A 22461-nucleotide genomic window follows, 5' to 3' on the forward strand; every position below is an offset into this window, starting at 1 on the left:
GTTAATAGCAACTCAGGTGCTCCAGGGCGGAGCCATAGGAGCAGTTGCTCCTGGCTTGAGAAGGTTGAGAGACTGCCTGGGAGAAGGTTGTTCCCTGGGCCAGTGCAGCCCCAAGCCAAGGGAATATTTGTGTATTATGTTTTGAGGTTTTTCTGTGATGGGAAGAGAAAGCACTTGCGGCAGAAGGGGAGCTGGCTGGCTAATCCTGTGCGTCTGAACTGCTCTGCATCTCCAGCAGGTAGATACGCCGCATTAAGTTGTTTACCTGAAAGTATCAACAGAATTAAGACTTCAGCCACTCTTAACCAGTTGGCAGCAGTTCCTTTAAAACAGCGTTAGAATGATGGAGGTGGAGTCACATGCTTTATCCCCAGACTAATGCTAAAGACAGATGCCTGCTGCAGAGCTGTGTGTGATTAGAAGCACATGAGTTGTGCTGCCTCCCTTGTTCCTGATCACGTCCCAGTGTCAATGCTGAGGTCTTTTTATATGATCTGCAGACTAGACAGTTGGAATCATTCCATTTCCTTTATCCAGTAGGGCATTGCCCATCCTGGGAGACCCTAGAGACATGGAACTAATTCACTGGTGACCTATGACCCCTTTGTAACAGCATAGCTGGCCTAAAAGGGCTTCCGAGCAGCCAGAAGCTCTCTTCCCTGCCAGGAATACCCCTGGTGCAGTTGAACTCCTCAGCAATCACAGAGGTGACCCCACTGGTTCTACAGCCCCATGACCCCACAAGAGCCCCCGGTGCAGGAATACAGGGCTGGTGGGGGTATGGCTCAGTGTTTCAATGCCGTGGCTTTTCCTAAGATGCTGCAAGTCCCATAGGGGCCATGGCGGCCAGGACAAAAGGTAACCTGCACCGGAGGGCTGCCTGGCAGCAACCCCAGGATAGGAAAAGCACAAGCCAGCTTCCCCTCAGTCCCTCTGCTAGCCTCCATGCTGGTGCAGAGATGAATCACGTCCAGAATGAGAACGCTGCATATTATTTAAGAAAATAACATGATCCCTGGTCAAGATTGCGATCAGAGAGACCCCAAAGAGAGGGGTTCTGAGTAGAGATTGTTGGAGAGGGGTAGGAGAGAGCGAGAGCAATGGATCTCCTTAAGTTCTGGTATCATTCTGGAACCAGATTTTATTGGAAACATAACACCTTTTAACTAAGGTCCTAGACTCCACTCAAGAGACCCTCTCCTGAAAGTATTATGTCGAGATTAAATGTTACTATAAAGTTCACTAAAGCAATTCAAGCAGCAGCCTCTCATACTTCAGTTGCTATTTTACAAAGGTAAATGAGCTGATATTACACATAGAGACTGCATGATGCTCTGTTAGAGGCCTTTTTGGAATGTCTCCACCTGCAGCCTCTTTGTAGTCTCATTGTATGTGGCAACAAGAGGTTCAGAAGTTCCAAAAAAGAATACTGACTCTCTAGGTACAGTGTCGACCTCCTTACCTTGGCAATACCCATTGAATTGTTATGAGGGTCTCAAGATTGTATCATTTTAGTAACATTTAATTCCTCCCTTTGATCTGAGAAATACCTCTCTGCTTCCTTCCAGTATATCCCTGGAGGGACAGCTTTGAGTTGGCTCCTCTCTATCATTCAATTCCTGAGCACTGTCTATGCCATAACACACCATTACATCAAGGAATTGTTTGGTCTGAAGAGGCCCAAAACCTCATTCCAGGTTTAACTTTGACTGTGGCAGGTGAAAATTGTGAGTCAACAACATTATTCCAAGTGAATTAGCAAACCATAACTAATTCTTAACCCCTCTGAAATTTACACAGGAGTTTCCATTCCAGAACAGACCAGTGGTCTATCTAGTGAAGCAATGATCTATGCCAGATGCTTCAGAGAAAATGTGATACCTGCATACACTATAAAGCAAAGAGAAAATTTATTTCTGAGCCCAGCTGGTGATCATCTTATGCCCCAGAGCATGAGCTGATATTACGCTAGCAAACACTGTTCACACCGGCAGTCATAAGGAAATTTGACTGATATAGTTCTCTCCTTTTTTGCCACTAGCTGTAGGCGCTTAGCTGAAAATGTTCACTAGGGACAGTCACACAGAAATGCTAGAGTAGACACAAGACTTCTTTATCTCTCTGACCTTAAGACAATGTTTGTTCATGTGTGCTACTTAATGGAGGGGGGGGGAATGCAGATAACTGAAGCTTTGTTCTGCTTCCACAATGAATCTTAGGCAGTTCCATTGTCTTTTAATGTAATGTAGTTATGAAAATGAAAATACCTACTATGACTACCACAACATAATCCCTTTCACGCAAAGGTCTGTGGGCCAAGCACTGCTCTCGTTTACATTGGTGTAACTCTAGAGTAACGCAGTTGACGTCAATGGAGTTACTTCAAATTTGTATCAGTTTAACTGAGAGCAGGTTTTGACCCTCACATTTGCAATTCCAGAGGCTTCTGGTACAAAACAGAATGTAGAGTATTCCGTGGTAAGGGGGGTTATTAAATTACTGATATTTCACTATTCACTGGGTAACTCTACAGGGCCATTATTAGAAACTCCGCTTCTGTCATCACACACCATATAGTTACCACAATGACTTCCTATTCTAGATATGGGAGAAAGCTGGTGTCTCAGCAAGCCCTGTGCAGTAGCTGCTAATAAATGCTGACATTTTTATGGTGGCCACTGTATGATGTTCTAAGGCTGGAGTCACATCAACCAGCTAAAAGGGAAACTATTTCTATAATTTCATCACATATAACCTTATCTACTTAGCTTTTGTAACAGAAGCATACTCTTGTATACTACATGCCTTACCTTTCTTAATGTCCTAACTTATGCTCAGGGGTAACATAGGACTATGACAAAATTAGAGCTGGGCAAAAAAAAAATTGGATATTGACAAAAGTTTTCCATGATATTTTGGGTTTTGACCAAAAAAGAGGTTTTAAAAAGTTGAATATTTTCCCCTAGCTGCAAAAATGATATGCTCAGTGAATTATTGTTGGTGAAATAATACAGCATCTTTTCATCCATGGATCTCAAAGCAGTTTACAGTCATCAATTAGTTCCTAACCGAAAACACTGGGGTTTCAATGGGGTTCAGGGGGGAAAAAAAAGGTCAGTCTAAACACTTAAGGAGTCTAGCCCGTTCCCTCCTGAAAATATAAGCCTTCACCACACACACTCTCACCCCTCTTAGTTTACACTGCTCACACAATCTCAGTTTGCCCCCTTGTTTCATTCTGTAATGGAAACATGCTATTGGATATACACTGCTAATTTTAATATGTTGTTTGTTAAAGGTGTAGAAAAGATTGTGAAAGGATGCAGTCCCAGGTTCCGTTCCATGATATCAGAATTCCATAGCTTCCCAGCAGGATGCGTTGGTGGAGCAGAATAATATTTTTATAAACAGAATTGGAATGATTGATCTGTTTAGTGGTCTGAAGTGTGATGATTACATGGTTCTGTATGGTTTGTGTTTGTAGAACATTCACACTTGTATGTTTAACTATAGGTTATACCGTGTAACAACTAAAATATGTCATTTTTGTAATGAGCAAAGCTATATGCTGGAATGTTCAAAGTCACATAGGGGAATTGAATGCCCACTGGATTTCCCATTAACATTAATGGGAATTGGGCAGCCAGATCCCCCAGGCGAGTTTGAAAATTTCAGCCACAGTGTATGTTAGTGTTATAGTACACACTCCCTCCCAGCATGTTCTTGTGATATTGCCCTGATTCCTTAATTATGGATGGTTAAGATAGACAGACAGTTATGTAGAGATCCACTGAGGGTCCTTGTGCCATCTAATACGATTCTTCACATTTGAACTACAGTAAATATTTGTGAAAGAGGATGGAGGTAGAATGTAGCTTCTACTCACATTTATGGGACAAGAGACTGTCAAACGAATCTGCCCATCTTGTGGCTTCTTCTGTTGATAATCTTCTAAAAGAAAGGAAATGACAATCACAAATAGTCTATTACAGACAGCCTTCTGGTGCAACTTGCCCGGGAAGGGCTGGACAAGACACCAGATGTTTTAGACCAGGACTTTGTATCAACCAAAGTAGAGGCAATCACTGAGGAATTAATCCCAAGTTTTACACATGTCCTAGTACATGCTGATACAAGACTCTTTGGAGGTGTGGAGGTCTAGTTGTTTTAGCTAAACCTTAACGCAAGCTGGATGCATTCAATAAAGCTGTTTGTTCTTGACTTTAATAATGAAACTTAGCAGATCAGTTAAATGCTTCCAGTGTTGTAGAGCATAATAGGGCTATGGATTGAAGATGCTGATCACCTGTTATGCAGAGGTGACTGCTCATATTTAGACTTGTAATAACAATGGGCCAAATTCTGTCCTCAGATAAATGCACACAACTCCCATTTGTATCAGGGGGGTGGTATGCATGTTCTATCTGAGAATTTGCCCCAATTTATCCATGATGCAAGTATTTTCTAACAGAGCTGGTGCTGTTTCAAATTCTGTGGGTTTCTGTCTTCCTTTTGGGAAAAGCAGATCTCCAAAGATTTGGGGATTTTTCATTGCTTGCTCTCAAAAGATTAAATTAATTATTTTTCAGGAATGTTCAGTGCTAAAACCAATTCCAGTTGCAGGGATTGGGGTTCAAAGCTTACAAAGTACAATGAAAGGAAGGAAATACAAATAGAAAGGGAAGGAGAATGGTGCATCTATACTCACTTCAAAGCCCGGTTGGGCTTATCTGGAAGAATGGCTGTGAAATCATTACATGAGTCTGATTTGTGAGACAGGCAGCCCAGGCGAGTTCTCATCCCTCTGTTCCTGTAATCAGTACGGGATAGGGGTGCAGGCAGGGGAGAACCAGAGAAGGTAACAATTACAAGACTAGCCAGAGTTGTACAATGCAAGATCTCAGTGACTTTTTATCTAATGAGGCCCCCAAGCAAGGGTTCTGAGGGTTTAGCCAAACATCTTCAATGAAGGCTGAGAGATATCTAGGATGGTTTTTTGTTTGGGCAGATAGGACTGAAACAGTGGTTCTCAAACTTTTGTACTGGTGACCCCTTTCACATAGCAAGCCTCTGAGTGCAACTCCCCTTATAAATTAAAAACACTTTTAAATATATTTAACACCATTATAAATGCTGGAGGCAAACAGGGGTCTGGGGTGGAGGCTGACAGCTCACAACCCCCCCCCCCCCATGTAATAACCCTGTAACCCCCTGACGGGTCCCATTCCCCAGTTTGGCAACCCCTGGACTAAAATATCAGAACAGAGTCTCCAGTAATTAAAGCCCTTGCTTTGTAGCTCACAAGTCAGTAGGTCAGAATGGTGAATCAGTGTGAAAGGCCACAGGCTTGGAATGGTTTCTTGTGGCTCTCTTCTCTGGATGATAGAAGGGGGAACTAGGCAGCTGTGCCAGAAATCAGTCGCCACTTTTCACCAGTGCAAGGATGGTACAAATACCATGAGCACTTGCAGTTAGGGGGGCATAAAGGATTAGAGGGAGCAGGTGGGCGCTGCAAATGACCTTCTAATACAGAATCATAAAGGCCTGGCAGGATTCTGGATGGGATCTGTAAATTCAGAGTGACAAGGACTAGTGGACTAGAGATAAATTTCATCCACTATAGATTTATCTGTGCAAGGATTTACTCTATCATTTGCTCTCTAAAACATGTTCCACAGATTTTACCCCTTCCCACCTCGTAACCATTTCCACCCCTCCAGTGGGGTGGGAGACACGTGCACAACACCCAATTATTACATAACAATCTCACTGGGAAAACTTGGGTGGAGAGGCATCAAACAGGAAGGTGAGAGCAATTGCCACTGTACAGGAACAGTACTATTTTGGCACTCTCAAACAAATAAATATTGGTTAATAGTTTTACAACATGGTTTGAAAGAGCAAGAAATGCATAATCCATTACTCCTCTCTCCAACCCGAAAAGCATCTCGGCTAATGGATTCTCCCAACACTAAATGAGAGCACCTTCTCCTGCGGATGAGAATTGGAGAATTCAATAATTCAGCCCACGCTCTTCCGATACTGGACCCAACCCTGACCTTGAAAGACCCTCTTCTTTTAACTCTTCTGCAAAACAGATTGATAAATCTTTCCATGACTGCAGAGGGAAGCATAATATTCTTCCATTCCATATATAATATTTTTTCCGAACACATTGGTGCTAGTCCCTGAGCCAGTTTGCATCGTGCCCACTTTTTTTCCTTCTTTATCACTCTCAGATAGTTCCTATTATGCATGTTTTAATATAATTTTAGAGCAAATTAAATATTAATTGAATGCAATGATTGTCTCTCTGGCACAATATGGACAGCTCGTAGCATTAACTATTGCAAAATATTGAGATCCTTAGTTACAGGCATTGTTGGATGACGTCAAAACATGGACATGTGACCAAAGATCTCAGGACAAAATTCCACAAGGACTCTAAACGTTGATGCAGAAACATTCCCTGTAAAATGCCATCTCTCAACTATGTTGAGGACTCCGATGCTATTTCATTCAGACCGTCTTGTTGCGTCTAATCTATGAGCTTTTTAATGCATTTTCCACCAGTCACCCCCAACCTTCATCCTTCCTGCAATGCCTGTTCCAGCAGACTCTGTGAAAGGCTCATGAATTGCTCAGCAGAGGTGCGACACGCATTACCGCAATGCTGGTTAAATTTCTCTGATGTCTGAGATCAAGGGACTGCAGCAGGGAATAACAGTACGGGAAAGACAGAGATGCTGCTACACAAGGAGGATCTCATTTTTGATGGAATATTGAGCCTAAGGTTTTGACTTCCAAGGAAGGACGCAGAAGGGGAAGAAGGAAATGGAATCCATGGGAAATGGAGAAGCAAGGGAAGGTCAGGAGGGGAAGAGGTACATTGGAATGAGCTTAAAGGCTTATCAGACAAGGGAGAGGGTTACAGGGTGGGAAGGGGTGAAGAATGGATCATTTCTTTTCAGTTACCTCCATGGAATCAGTAAGGCATCCATGCAGGCATCCAGTTACAGTTAACCCTTTAACTGGCCGGCTTGTAGGGCGGCCAGTGCTGTTTGCAGGAGATAAGACTGCGGGGAGGAGGGATTTACTGTTTCATGTCCTGTCCCTTAAAATCAAAGAATCCTCTGTAAAAGGAGGGACAGCTGTTCTCAACCCATTTAATTCTCTTGCCTCCTAGAAGGGAATCTTGGATTTTCAGTGAAAACCATTCAGAGTTGAAGGTTGGTCATAGCAGGAAATTTAATCCTCTCCTTTAATCCCCAGAACCAAGGTTCTAGTCCAGCTTCAGGTCTAAGTGAAATGAGTTTGGTGGTGTCAGCTCACCACTGAATGGCAGGAGTTGACATAACAGTACGTTTCATTCAACACAATTGGCAGTCTTTGCTCAATGGGCTCAGCTCAGGACTGAACTGGCTAAGGCCAAACTACTTCTTGCCCCTGTCATCCCTCTAGGTCATGGTTGATGTTACTGACCAGGCATCCTGGAAAAGCTGGCACTGCAACTAACCTACAAATAAAATAACACAAGGACTTCACCCTTCTGTAGGGGCTGATCCTTTAACCACCACCACAGGCTCAAACATTCACACACAATATAAAAGCTAATTCCTGATGCATCTAATCATTTGGACTCTTGGAGCCTGTGCAGTCTGTGAATGGCTGAGGAGAAGGAGAAAAGAGCAGAGGAAATGGACAACCTTTGGCACAGGGCCAGCTTGTTCCTCTGCCTTGTCACTGAATCTCATTCCAGGGAGGAAGGCCAGGTTCCACCAGGAAGGAAGCTGATGGGACACATAATGGATAAATGCTGTCTCCCTGGTGCACACAGTATAATTGCTTCCTAGTGACCATGAGAGAGGAGAAACACCTGATAACCTCCCTATCTTCTTACCCAAAGGAGGCACCCAAGCAGAAGACAAAGGAGCAGAAGAGAAAGGAGATTGTCTGGGGAGGAGTGGGGTGCCCACCTTCTTTGGGCCTGAAGAATTCCCAAGGCTACTGCTGCCAAATGCAGCATCCATTTTAAGACCTGATTACGTTAAAAATGCACAAAGCCTCTTCCCCACTAAACTAATGGAGCAGGGATTGCATTACATGCCAGTGAATGCATTTCCTTAATCCCCACTCTGACCGTCTGCCTTCCATTGTGTTTTAGCTGAAACCAATCCCTATAATTCCCTAAGCCCCTTTGAATTTCCTTATTAACACAACCTCACTTGGATGTGAAACCAAAGCACGTGAATGCCTCGATTCCAGTAGCCACGATTTTTCTTCCCCATTGCCATGCTGGCATTGGTCACTGAGGGCAGAGCTGGGCAGCTGCTGGTGCTCCTCTCCCACACAACCCCACACGTTCATGCACTTGAGTTCTACCACGAAAATGCTCTGCACTCTTCTGGGCTCCTGATTTATGACAGTTCCACCTCATCCTCACTGTCCCTCACCATCATCCACAATGTTCCCTTCCCTCTACCACAGCCACCTTTCCTGCTGATGCCACAGCTGATCACTGGGGAACTTCTCTCTGACCAACGTATTTCTCTCTTCATTGCTGGAATGACCCAAGATAGCTAATGAGGGCAAACCTGAGGCTCTGGTGATCTCTCTCTTCCCCAGTTTTTTAAACCTACCAGTAATTCTCTCTGCTGCAGGTACAGCCAATTGTTTACACCTTAATAGATCCAATATGTGACTCTGTGAAACTGGTCCCAGTAGGAATCCATCCATGGATCTTTCTCCCACACTCCCACCACACACCCCATCTCTTTTCCCACCCTATAATAGAACTCCAGTGCAGAGAGGAATTGCCAGCGTCTTCCAGTGCATGTTTTGAGGATGCTATCTGGGGGCAGAGGAGGGGGAGTTTGTTTTGATCGTGGCACCCAACTTCAGCAAGATGACATTGTAGAGTCACCCCAGGACAAGAAAAATGAAGCCATCCCAGGGGAGAAAACTAATAATGCTGAGGTTTAAAAAGGAAGAGCAGAGATTTCCAAAGAGACTGCAAGAGATTAAGAACATCCATCAATATATGTAGAAAGCCAGATGAATTGAACATGGATAAGGCATTCCAGACAGACAAAAGACAGAGACAGAGAAAAGATACTCACTGCCTTTGACCTGTCCTCACGACCTGTGGATCTTTGCCAATTGTGTGATCGGAGAGGCTCTACGGAGAGAATAGAGCAGTCTCTTAAGAGGCAGAAAGTCACACTCAGACACACCTCCCCCTCCCCACTTTCTCCGAGCAGCAGCACAGCTGAAAGCAGCTCTCCTATCTGTGTCACATCCAGTAAACACTAAAGCAGCCTAACCCAGCAGACTGAGGCTTGGCTACACTAATACTGCAGAGCCGGCTCACACATCTCATTGGTGGGATTTCAGAATAGCCCACCTGATCAGAACACTTTGTTGCATCCTTCATCCTCCTCCTCCTCATTGACCTGATCACAAATCCCTTAGCTTCTATTACATTAAAATAATCCACCGCTTGGCATATTCTGTATATGAGAGAGGTTCACAGGGAGAATTCAGATGGGATTCCCCTGCAAACATTCTCTGTTGTTGTTACCCTGATTAAATTGGAATAAAGCATCAACCTGCATTGTCGTAAAAAAAACCCTCCTCTGAGGTTGGGACACGTTATTGCTTTCAGATCATAGGTCACAGAGCTCTTTCCACAGACAGCTGCTGACAGAAAAGGTACTGGAGACTATAATTAAAGAGTCCTGTTGTCATCAAAACCAAATCAAATCTATTAAAAGGCAAGGAAGGCTCCTTATTGGATGTAATGTGATAAATGCAGAGCCAGTAAAAAATCCCCCCCTGGCAGGTTACAGATGTGAATTTCCTTTCCATCCCATGAAGACCTGCTGTTATCTCACATTCTCTCATACCACTTCTCACCTGACTTTTACTAACAACCCAAATTCCCTGCCCTCCCACACAGAGCCACCAGTGTCTCACTTTCTGTTTTCTCTCGTCTCTTCCCGTTACAGATCCAAATTGCCCTCTCTCTTCATATACAGACCGATGAACTCTTCCATCCTTGTGCCCTCAGGCCTGAACTGGCAGAGAGGATAGACAAGGGGAGACATTTTCAAAAGCAACTAAGTGACTTGAAAGTCAGTGGCGCATGTCCTCCTAAGTCACTTTTTAAAATCCTACGTTAGGTGACTTAACAGGTCTTTTTGCCTCTCTAACTTCTGTGAGGCTGTGATGACCTGTTCTTATCCCACTTCCTTCTATACCACATGCCAACCCTTTAATACAGATCCTAACCAATATTCTCAGAAAAGATGCAAAATGTCTCCCTTGGCCACACAAACATACAATTACCACTGTTTTACTACCCTTTCCCGTCACTGTCTGGAACTGGTATTCTGTCGAAAGCCTCACCTGCCCCTCTTTCTTTAGTAAAGACTTCTGGCTTTTGTGTTCTTTGTAGCCCCAGCTTGAAGCATATCCTGAGACCACATGTGATTATATGGGCAGAATCTACTGAGAAAAGATTTATGATGGATACAAAAATTATTTAAGCAAATATAAGAGCCATACTAGCTTTTCATCTTGGAATTATTCCTTTATAACCTGGAGTTCTCAGGGAAGTGATTTATCTATTCTCAGCTCAGTACACAATACTCCAGGCTGTGATGATGCTGATTGATCAGGCCTCAGTTTCACCAGGAGCCAGGAACTGAACCAACGTGGTGGCTGACATAAGACTTTTGTCATCCAGTGTGAGAGGCTGAGGCTCATAGTGTGCAAATGGTGTTGATAAGGTGGGTGAATTTGTTCAAACTAAATAACAATCAGCATGAGCCTTTGCCCAAATCCAAACCAAATTCAAAACAACGTTGCAGAGAGCTCAGTGAACGTTTAGCTTGTCATTTTCACTATTCTGTGCTTCTTCCTACTTCTGTCTGGGCTATTGCAATACAATGAGATGTGTTATTTTTGCAATGACAAAAAAGCCAGATCTTGAGGGCTCTTCAACACAACTTCTAGACCAACAAAAAGACCCATTTTGGAAAGTTCAGCTCCAGCATCCAGACTTTTTGACTTTGCTTTGATCTGAATCAAACCAAATCTCTGAGCCACCTGTCCTGGATGTATAATGAATCTGGAGATTATGGTGTGAGTCTTCCCTCTGTTACATCAGTTTTTACATCATGTGAACTCAATTGACGTCAACAGTGTAACAGAGTAGAGAACCAAGCCTGTAATTTGCCTTATTGATTCTCCAGGTTAGGGTTGTTAATGCATCCATTTCTTGGGGCAAAGTGGGTTATTGGGCAGCCCCAGAATAACCGTGGAGACTGATACTTCTCTCCATTACTTTCCTGGGTCAGGATTGAGTTAATCAGGAACAAACTATGTGCACTGGGTTGATAGATGCGGCATGGCAAATGTAATTAAATTGAAGATAAAGAGAATTATATGTTGCAGTGTAATATTTTAGAAAGCCTCTGTGAGGTAGGAGAAGGGTTTATAGCAAATTCCTTCTACAATGGCCCTTGTGTTTTTGTTTTCGCAGATGTACTATGCTGGCTTCTATTTAAAAGCTTTTAATAAAACAGCCATTTAAATATTAAATTTGAATACCATCCAGCATTTTAAATCTCTTTAAGAAATCTTTTACAGCAATTTCCTCATGGCCTAATAGCAAATACACAAAACATAAATGTGTGGTATTGAGATGAGGTTATCAGGGAGACTCTATGGACACAAGGAATCACTGGACAGGACAGAAGGTCATTTACTGGCTCAACAATCTAATCTCTACCATCAAGCTCTTTCCTTCAGGTCCCTCTGCACCTTCTGTAAACTCAAATGTCTCCCTGCCTCCTTTATGTCGCTAATGTTTTGCCCATGGCAAGCTGACAACATCCCCCAAATTTATGATATGAACATACAACTGGTTGTCACCCCCTCGGCATGCCTTTGGCTTGCCCCACTATGTGAAAACTCTTCTAGAACAACTATGTCCATTGCATCTCCTGTTGTCCCAGACTATGGCTTGAGCCACTGAGCTGCCAGGTGAAAGTGAATGGTCACCGTCGTGAGGAAACGTGCTTCCTAGAGAACAGCAGCCTTTGTTTCTGAAACTGCTAGCTGGCCCAGGATTGCAGCTTTGATGGTCTTTTAGTCAGTGGCAGCATCCTCTCTCAGGGCCTGATATGTAACTTGTGCCTCTCTCATATTCCTCCTTCCACTGAGTAAGGACAGAGTAGTACTCTGCTCAGAGGTATCACAGAAGTCCTAAAGGATATCATCTGATCCAATCATAGACAGGGAAGGGATGGCATTCACTGGCATTTTAGAGGGTGTTCCTGAGTTAATGAACTTCTTTACTTGGGCTACAGGTCCATACCTGTTTGACTCAAATAATCTCTTGTACCTAGTCATTTAAACATGCTTTTTCCCCCTTCCAGTTTGGAAGTATGTGTGCATGTGCATGTGATTTTTGTTGTTTTGTTTTGTTTTTTTTTTTGTGGGGGGGGGGGTTGTTTGCTTAAGGGTCCATATGCCTTTGTTTGTCTCTGTTATGATATGGTTAACTAGCCTCCCTGTTGATTCTAAAGATTTTAAATTCCTCACCTCACTGTTGATTTTAAGGTCTTCTCGGTTAGCTTGCTTATGTTATTGAAATCTCCCTTTCTAAAGTATAGTGTCACCATGCTACATTTTTGTCCAATCCCTCCTCTGAGGATGTTAAACTTAATTAGACTGTAGGCGTTATTATCTAGTGAATAGTTACTTCTGTGTCCCCTGCATTGTTTAGGAATAAGTGGCAAGTAACCTTTCCTATTGTGTGCTCTACAACTAGCTGTTCCAAGAAGCACTTTTTCAAGATGCCAAGAAATTGCTTCCCTAAACCTTGTTCCACGGTGACATCTGACCAACTTCTATCCAGGTAGCTGAAGTCACCCATGATTAAATTTTAATTAGTCTTTGTTGCCTCTTTGATCTCTGTGGGAAGAGGTCAGAAGAGCCTGAGGGCTTGCCCTGGAGGACTAGCTTGCATTGATTGTTGTATCGCAGCACTGCCCTGCTGTCATACTGGGGCTAGCTGCACACTATTCAGCCTAACTAGATGAGGCTGCATTTGTGGGTCCTATTCTGACTTCTGCCATGAGTAATATACGACTGTGAGCTTTGTGCTTGGATGGAGAGCAGGTTAAAAGGAACAAATAGTTTTGACCTGGAGCTAAAGCTCTGGAACAGACAAACCCTGAGGAAGTCTAAATTGGTGTAATTTAGTAGTTGAATAGTAGACGTGATAAGTTACATCAGTTTAGATTCTCTTAGAAACTCTTATTTTGACTCATCTCTGAATTGGGGCCACTGTTTGGATATGTTTGCTTTGACTTTTTTTCCTTTTCTCTGCCTCTCCTGTTTATTTTGCTTTCCCTTCTTCATCTCTCTTTCCTTCTGTCTCTAACCTTTTCTTCTTCCTTTTTTCTCTATTCCCATCATTCCCTCACTGTTATACCTCCTTGCCACTCTCTTCTCACTCAGTGCCTTGCCATTTTCAGCTTTGTATCACCGTCCTAAAACCATCTGAATTGGCCACAGGGGGATTCTGCCACTGTAGTGGGGACCTTGGGTGGTGCAGAGATGCCATAGTGGCTCCTATGGCACCCCACCTCCCCCATGAGGCTGATCAAACATACCCAGAAACCAAATTGGCACCTGGGTGGGCCCAGGATCAAGGGACTGCAAACATAGTTTAGTGCACTCTCTAATCCCTCTTCTGGAGTGGTGCTGAGCTCTTCTCAGCCACGGTTCAGAATTAGGGCCTAAGGAACATCTCTAGTGTTAAACATTAGAATCACTCTCAGTGTCTGATGTCTAATACGAGAAGTCCTCCTAGAGATCTCTGTTTGGACAGTGCCATGTTGTTTTGGGGTTGGGGTGAAGCAGATTGGGATTGCAGCAAAGGTCACACTCTTGCAGCCTGAAATTAAGCCTCCTGTTGACAGAACAGTGAATTAAAACACTAAATAAAAAGGTGATTTATAATATGTGAGAAGGGCCCTGTGAGAAATCCACCAGGTGGGATCTATATTGGTACTGTTTTTGACTGGCGTGCATAGCCAAAGTTTGGGGCCCTGCAGCCTGTTTTCACTAGGAGGAGAAATTGATGATAGCACCAGGTATTTTCTTTGGTGCAATTTTGTTTATTTACAAAGATTATACATAAAGTCCTGTTTCCCTGAACACAGCAGGAATCAAACAGCAGGAGAGTTTCTTTGCTTGCTGTTCCAAACCTGCCTTTTCCAGCAGCACTCTGCACCCCAAAAAAGCCTTGTCTCTTAGCTTTCTCATATGGCCACATTACCAGTGCTTTTGTTACTGTCTGCTTAGCTTTTTGGCCACTTCTGTCTCTCCTTGCTCCTGCTCTCACACACACTGACAGAAACCATTGCGCCAGTCCAAGCCCTAGCCCCTGCATTTAAAAACCCCTTGGGCCATGTGGTTCTGCTTCTCCTTAAGTTTTCCTGTGTGCCTGTATTCTGGGTACTACTTCTGTTTTTTCAAATACTTCTTTACTTTTAATCTGAATGAAAGGCAGCACTTTCACCCAATCCATAACAACAAGATTTAACCCAGCTCACAACAATACAAACAGGTCAGAAAACATCTGAGGCTCTAGTTTAAAGCTTTGTAAATGCTTCTACTCCCTTTAGACCTAGGAGAGAGTGTGAAGTGCAGGTATTGGGCTGGGGAAGGCAGGACAGACTTTGGGACCGCATACTGGGTAGAGGTAGGTAGGAAAGCACCTGGGCTCATCCTGTGCTGGGAAGGGAGGTAGGAGAGCACAGGGCTACAGAGTTCCTTGAAAATTAAAGACACATAAAATATGATCCATAGGTTTGTCTTTCTGTGTTCAGTGTAAGAGTGCCAGCTATTTAAATTCTTCCCCTGTGTCAATGACAAAAGCATATCCTGGACTGTCTCTGGCATCATGCTGTGATTGCTGTAGCAGAACAAATCCCTCTAACTGCTAGATGGCTTCTGACCACAGCCTGTGTGCTCAGGATTCAGTCTCACTGATTCCTTCAGGCAGGCAGAATGAAAAATCAACAGCAAGGCAGCAAGTAAGGCTCCCTGAGTGGTAACAGCATTTGCATTGGAACGGAGCTGCTGAGATTCCCCTTAAATGTGATGTCTGTACGTACACACACCCACACACACGAGTGTGTGCACGTGCGTGTGCATTTTGGAGATGATGCTGGTATGTGTGGAGCAGAGATGCTGAAAATATTTATCCTGACATAGGTCTGTTCAGTGTCATCTTGGAGTCCTCCCAAGCTTTCAGCCTCACTGATGCTGCTGATGTAAATATGGCAGTATCTAAACTGCAACTGGCATGAACCCCTGTAAAATGGGGTTTATCGTGGAAACTCTGACAGACTCTTGCTGGAAATGTACAAGTTATAACAAGTTATAAGTACAAATTATATTTGGTAGAGCCTGCTAGATGAGGGAGCAGAAGCAAAAACTGCTACACACTTTTACATGTGCTGTGACATCAGATACACATCAGACAGTGGGGTTTGCTGGATGCTGCAGTTAACTTGATACTTCCAGACAATTCAGGGAGACCCTGACTGACCTAGAGTTTCCAAGAGAAGGGTATAATTACAGTGAACACCGTATAAACTAGCAAGGTCACCAAATACCCAAGTTCAGGCTGACACCTGGAGGTTGCAGTTGCATCCCATTACAGGCCCAAGTGATGTGCAATTAGAAATCCATTTAATAGGGATGGCAGCTATGTCCGCATGCTCTTATCAGACCCGTCACCCACAGGACACACAAGCCCCATCTATAGAGTGGTTAGGGCTGTTGACCACTCTTCAGAGGTGCAAGCTGGCACAGCAGACACAGCTCCCAATCCAGCAAAGGACTTAAGCACATGCTTAACTTCAATGGGCGACTCCCATTATTCAGTTTAAGCACATACTTAAGTGCTTTGCTGGATCAGGATCTTAATGTGCCATCTTTCATCTGCAGAGATCACTGTTCAAACCTGGAATAGGACATAAATGAAATGCGCTAGATGGGCTCACCCTGTTCTCCAGGAGATCTTTCCCCCCCCCCCCCCCCCCCCCCCCCCCCAAAAAAAATACACCATTTAGCTCAATTCTCTGCTCAGGAGGCTGGAGTGGAATAGCAGGAGTATCACAGATCTGGACTGAGGTACGCTGGCAGAGCTGTGATTTGCAGGATTTACATGCATTATTCCAGCCCTAAGGATTAAGCACCCACAGCGTTGTGTAGAAAGCTTTCAAAGTAACTGTTCAGGCTATTCCCACTGACTGTTATCCAGCATTATTAGTTTCTGTGTAGGAGAGGCCTTGAGGTGGAAAAAGAAGCATGCTGCAGAGCGGTGGCATGGTGCAGTGAGGGAGGGGTGTGGGGTTTCAGTACCAGAACAGCAGGATTCACATTGGTCAGAACTGAGGTGCATTAGTAGAGCTGTGTAGGCGCCTGGCACTAGAATAACAAGATTAATACCGGTCAGGAGTGAGGTGAATCGGTGGGAAGCCATATTGAGAAGCTTGTGTAGACTTCAGTGCTACTGGCCCCTCTTATTTCATGACCACTCTAATTTACCAAATTTCACCCCCAAGCACCAAACATAAAACAAAAATATGGAAATTGTTACAACAGAGTAGTAGTTATCCAACAGCCAGTATGGTGGGTTGAGACAACCCTCTTGGACTAGATCTCGCCTGCTCCCCCACAACTCTCCTACCGTCTGCACGTTTACACTACATCGAGCACTTGGCATAGTTCTGTCACCTCCGACACTCTCCTTTCACTCAAATTAGTTTTATTTTTAATTAAGTGAGCAGTGGTGTTAATCACTGGTGTTAGTCACAATGGCATGAATAAATTGGAAGCCGAGTATTTAAAAGAAAATATGATCCATCCTTGTAAAGAAAAAAAATATGAATGAAACTAAAAATATAGTGAAGACCTTGTAACTATAGCTACCAGGATAAATTATTGTTATTCTAGAAGTGTGAAAAGACCACAGCTAATCCACTTGAAACAGATATCTAGAACCGGAGTCCCAGCTTCTAGTATGGGCCCTGGCAAGGCTTGGGGAGGCATGAAATGGGGGGAATCGGAGGGAATACACAGCTCTTGCTGCAATTGCTAATTGGAAACAGTGTCTAGACTTTTTAAGCCATTCATAAGAGGCCCCAGAAAGATTAACATACCAACAGAAGCGGTACGGTGACATTAATTGTGGTGACAGTCGATGCGGATCTCTCCCCCACCCCTTTGCAGGCCCATTGTTCACCACAGGAATTGGGGCTAAAATAAAGAAAAAGTCAACACCAAGGAGATTACATCTGAGCTGAGAACCAAGAGGCCTGTAGCCCTCTCACACAGAGGCCTTTCCCGGAAGCTTCCCTACATAATAACAAACTCCTAGGTCTTACCTGTCTTGTAGCTGTCAGCATGGTGGTGGCTATGTAGTTTTGGCAGGTGCTTGATGGGCATGGCTCATCGAGGCTCTGAATGACAGGGTCTGCAGCCTCCTGGTACATCGGGGAGCGTGAAGGGTAGCCAGCCTGACCACAGTTATCTCTAGAATAACTGCAGCACCGTGCTACTCTCCTAGCTTCCTAGCTCTGCATCTCATGAAAAGAACAAGAGCTGGTGGAAGGAGGAGGGGGTTATGAAGGAGAGAGAAGGGGGAGAAGAGAGAGAGAGAGAGGATGCTCTCGCAGATGCATACACACACAGTGGATAGAGACACACAGAGACTTGTGCAGGATGGCACAGCCTGTCTAGCTCTCATTATTCCAGTGCACTGGCTGCTGCCTAAGGCTCACTCCCCAGAATTCACTTGTTTCTGCATACGGTGGTGGGAAAGGGGAGGGGAGAATGATTCCCAGGCGGTCACTGGAGGATGGGAAGAAAGGAGGGTTAGGACTTACCTGGTTTTTGGCTTATTAACTTGGGAAGGAAAGGGCTATGCTAGAGGTGAGAAATAGAGACTGTTGTTATAGGAAACAGTGGGTGGTTGTGCTCATACTTCTAGATTCTGTTTGCTTTATCTCCAGGAGAACGTGAAAGCCTGTGCACAGCTGAAGAACGGGGGATGGGTTAGGGCTACCCTGGCTCCAGAGCCACCAAAGATATGGGCACCCAGAGACAACCAGGATAGTGTGCTGTGCACACCTGCTGAACCAGGGTCATATAGCTCTCAGCTGCTGCCTATGGTCCCTATTGCCTGGGTCATGCCATAATGGGACCAAAGGGATTGAGTGGAGCACCCTGGAGCAGGATGTATTTCCTCCTCTTCAGCTGCTGCAGCAGACAACAGCAATCAGCTGTGTGTGATGCCATCTGTCTGGCCATAGGCTCGATGCTCCTGCAACAATGGTCCCTGGGATCCTGCCATAATCCTCCCCAGGGAAAGGCACAGACTGCCCCTCTCTGAGTGTTTAGGGTGGGATTTTCAAAGTCCCATTGCAAGTAAGTGGGTCTTGTGCTCCTATCTCATTTAGGCACTTCTGAAAATCCCACCTTTATTCAGCTCTAACGGTGCACTGCCTGGATGAGCTGGATCTTATAGAATCATAGAATATCAGGAGGTCATCTAGTCCAACCCCCTGCTCAAAGCAGGACCAATCCCCAATTTTTGCCCCAGGTCCCAAATGGCCCCCTCAAGGATTGAACTCACAACCCTGGGTTTAGCAGGCCAATGCTCAAACCACTGAGCTATCCCTCCCCCCATCTGGCTTTGGACAGTTGGTTTACTCATGAGGATAAAAAGAAATGGGTGAGATGGTTAGGTGTATCACATACTCCCCCGGCAGGGTCCCTCACCCTGTTAGCCACCTGCGCCAAGCTGCCAGGTTGCGCCCTAAATTTTCATAGAGGCGCTTGAGGGTTTAGTATTCTGGCTGCCATTAATTGGTGTGGTGCAATAAAAAACTCAGTGCAAGCTTTGAAAAGTCTCCCATGTGTCAGTCAATGCACAATCCACCTGTTACACTGAGAGCACACACCACTTCCAGTGCCATTTATATACATATTCATTCATATGTCTTTGTGACTTGACTAAGGTCACACAGTAGTCTATAGCAGAGCAAAAAATAGGTCTCTCAGCCCTCCTGGGTCACAGTCAAATGCCTTAACCACAAGACTACCATTGTGCTTCATGGCCTAGTTATTCAGCCACAGGAACATGGCTTCATTATGGGTCACTCTGTATGGGAGACATCAGTCTGTATTTCAGTCACAGTAGGCAAACAACACTGGAACAATAATTAATGATTTAAAACAAAACTGGACAGCTCCTGACCCCCTGATCTGCTGCTGGGGAGGGCCCTACCTGCAGCAGAAGCAATGTGGATCTGTTGCCCACAGGTGAAGATTTTGGGAATCCATCCAGGGCTCCACAGCGGGCTCCTTCCTCATTTCCAGGCAGCAGAATTTGGGGACAGGAGTGGGGCAGGTGAGAAGCAGGGCCAGAGACTGGATTCAATATGTGGGACATTCCTCCTGCATAGTGGGAGCACAGCAGCTTTGGGGCTACTGCAGCCATGGGGCTGCCGTAGCAGCTACAGAGTGTCTTCCCTGCCCCTTGATGATTGGGGGAGATGGTGGAGATCTCTCCTTTCCAGCCCCATGGAGCTTTCTGCACAAGCCCAGCTACTCAGGTGTGGTTCTGGGGGAAGGATTTGGCCCACTGGAAATAAAGGTGAATTAGTGGCAAGATGTCCATTAATGAATGGCAGTGAGAGGTTCAGTACAGCCCCATCCCAGGATGTCAGAGAGAGACTTGCGTAGGACTAGAGAAATGAGGAGGCAGCCACAGAATATGAAAGAAGACACTCTAGGGGTTAGAGTTGTGGAGTCAGACCCCCTTCCTGCAAGAGACAGAGGGAGCTCTGCGGGAAGGGCTGCCACCTGAAATACAAAAACCCAGGACCTTTAAGAGGAGGAGCCAAAGTCGGTGGCGTGGTCATTGTACAATTGTGGGGAGCAGGGATGGGAGGGTGAATCAAGGCCTAGTTGGTAAATATGGAGCGGGGGCCTTTCCTGCGTGGTCTCTGCTCTCTCAGTAAGGCAGGCTCCTTCCCCCCCATTGGCCTGGCCTAGCCTGTTCTCAGGTTGAAGGTGCTGTGGTCGCATTATGGGGGTGGGCAGAGCAAGGGCAACTGGGCACAGAGGATCAGGGTGGTGGGGCCAAGCGAGCTGAGGAAAGGCAGCTGTATTGCATGGCTGCCGGACTGGGCACAATGTGAGCCTTCCCCTTTCGGGCTGAGCTCCTACCACTCCTCTCCTTCATGCAGAGTTTTGATCAGATTTGTGTTGAGTGGTGTATTGTTACGCAAGTGACAAAACCCAGGACTTTTAATGTCCTTGGGAGACTTACAGATTTCCTGGAACAGCTACCTCCAAAAAGGGACGATCCAGGGAAAACCTGGGCAGATGGCTATCCTATAAGAATGGCCCTACTGGGTCAGACCAATGGTCCAGCTAGCCCAGTATCCTGTTTTCGACAGTGGCCAATGCCAGGTGCTTCAGAGGGAATGAACAGAACAGGGCAATTTTGAATGATCCATCCCCTGTTGCCCAGATCAAGCCCCTTGCCACCTAACTGGGAGAGGCAAGAAATATGAAGACAGCCCCCTCTGTAAGAACCAACACTCTGGGGGAGGTATGGAAATGAGTCCAGCCTGAACAAGACAGACGGGCTCAGAATGGACTAGAGATACTTTGTAGAAAGTAGCTCCTCCCAGAAGTGGAATGGGGATAAATATTAGGATTGTGCGAAAGGTTTGCCCAAAACTGACTCAAAATCAGGGTTTGGTTCCTAATTTGATCTCGGTTCCTCAGCCATAAATTTTACTAGACTGGGGCAAAGGTCACACAATACCCCCAAGTTGCAGAAGCTGAACCACCATGTAAACGCAAATGGGTCAGTCATTTCCCACCCTGTGAATAGACCTTACCTGAAACTGGAAACCAGGTGTCAGGTACCATAGTCATGAGCGGTCCACAAAAATCACACACACAGAGGTGGAAAGAATTTCTGAGATTTTAGATTATAAGCAATTTGAGGTAGAGACTGCCTTTTTCTTTGTTTTAAAAAGTCTAGCTGATTAGGGTCCCAATCCCAGTTGGGGCCTGTAGGTTCTGTAGTAATACAAATAATCCATAATAGTGCTGTGTGAGATTTCTCCCCAGAGCTCTGAGGTTTTAAGCAACATTCACTATCCACATTTTCTCCAGGTATTTCAGCACTTTCTCCCATTGCACGTTACACTGAGTTTCTTTTGAAAGAGACCACTCACAGCTGTCTCCTTTCTGGAATGCATGGCCATCTGCTCTGTGTCCCAAGCCATGTACCCATTCACCCACTCCGTGGAGCATATAACCATAGGACCATCTGCCTCCTCTCAGAGCATGGTTACAAGATCAGTTTTTGGCGCTCAGTAGAACAGAGGAGATGGGGGTGGATGGTTCATCTCTGAAGAGGTTCACACCATGGTGCACAGAATTTTACAGGCTGGAACAGTATTGGGGCCACTCACAGGACAGACATAGCCCCATCTGTCAGTCACTAACTGTGAATGCTTTATATTTGCAGGAACAGAACAGTTCCTTCCGTGTGAGCCAAGGTTCCAGCTGTGTGTGAGAAATCAGACCGTTTGTTTTATGTGTGTGTGAAAGCTAAACTTAGAGAGCAAGATGTTAATTCAGGGGGAAAAATAGGCCATATTTATGTAACTGTGAAAAGTCACAGCAAAGGATACAGCTCTGATGAGAGAGAAATATGTGCACTTTTATTCACTCTGCTTTGTTAAAAGATCCAATAACTGCACATTCATCACCCTGTGCCATACAGAACTGGCTCTGAGGCGCTCTGAAGATAGAGGCCTTCTGTGTTAGTGTCTCCAGGGCCTTTATTTTCTCTGGGATTATAGTAACTGAAATGTGGAAGCCTGTCGGAATGAGTATTACCAGTCTTTGTATTTAGGAGTAGAGCTTTAAACTCCGCAGGAGTATATACTACTGGAATAAAGGGTGAATACATTCAAGGCCATGCAGAATGGCTTTGCTGTTGGGGCCTTTGTCTGCTGACAAAGACATCTTCAGCAGTAGATGTTGCGTACAAAAAACACGTAAATCCCTTGTGTGTAAACAAAAGCAAAGTCTTCATTCAAAGTAAAACACCTGGGCAGTGCCCTTACAGGGATTAGCAGCTTCCCTGACTTCATAGTTCTCTACTTTGGATTCTCACCTCTGAAAGTTCTCACAATTGCCTTGTTCCCTGCAAGGAGATTCAGCTGCACTAATCTCCACCTAAACATGACAATTATTCCCTCCCACGTGAATTGGGTCACTGATCTGTCAATACGCAGACTTGGAGTGTAAACCGCAGTCAGTGACTCAGGATAGGTCTAT

General features: G+C 44.9%; 1 protein-coding gene across 2 annotated transcripts in view; it reads right to left on the reverse strand.

The window, feature by feature from the left end:
- The window catches only part of RGS8 (regulator of G protein signaling 8), a 36972-nt gene extending 19213 nt beyond the window's left edge, over nt 1-17759 (reverse strand). Inside the window, exons 1-4 of one of the 2 annotated variants that reach the window (XM_037907844.2) lie at nt 17475-17756; nt 9120-9178; nt 4709-4810; nt 3887-3951 (exon numbers count right to left, since the gene is read on the reverse strand). In XM_037907844.2, the coding sequence (XP_037763772.1) occupies nt 3887-3951; nt 4709-4810; nt 9120-9178; nt 17475-17582 (334 nt within the window). In that variant the 5' untranslated portion in view covers nt 17583-17756. Of the gene's footprint in view, nt 1-3886; nt 3952-4708; nt 4811-9119; nt 9179-17474 lie in introns of both variants that reach the window. The other variant, XM_037907845.2, reaches the window with a different exon arrangement.
- Nucleotides 17760-22461: the final 4702 nt, after the last annotated feature.

Source organism: Chelonia mydas, chromosome 8, assembly GCF_015237465.2.
Source record: "Chelonia mydas isolate rCheMyd1 chromosome 8, rCheMyd1.pri.v2, whole genome shotgun sequence".
Taxonomy (NCBI): Eukaryota; Metazoa; Chordata; order Testudines; family Cheloniidae; genus Chelonia; species Chelonia mydas.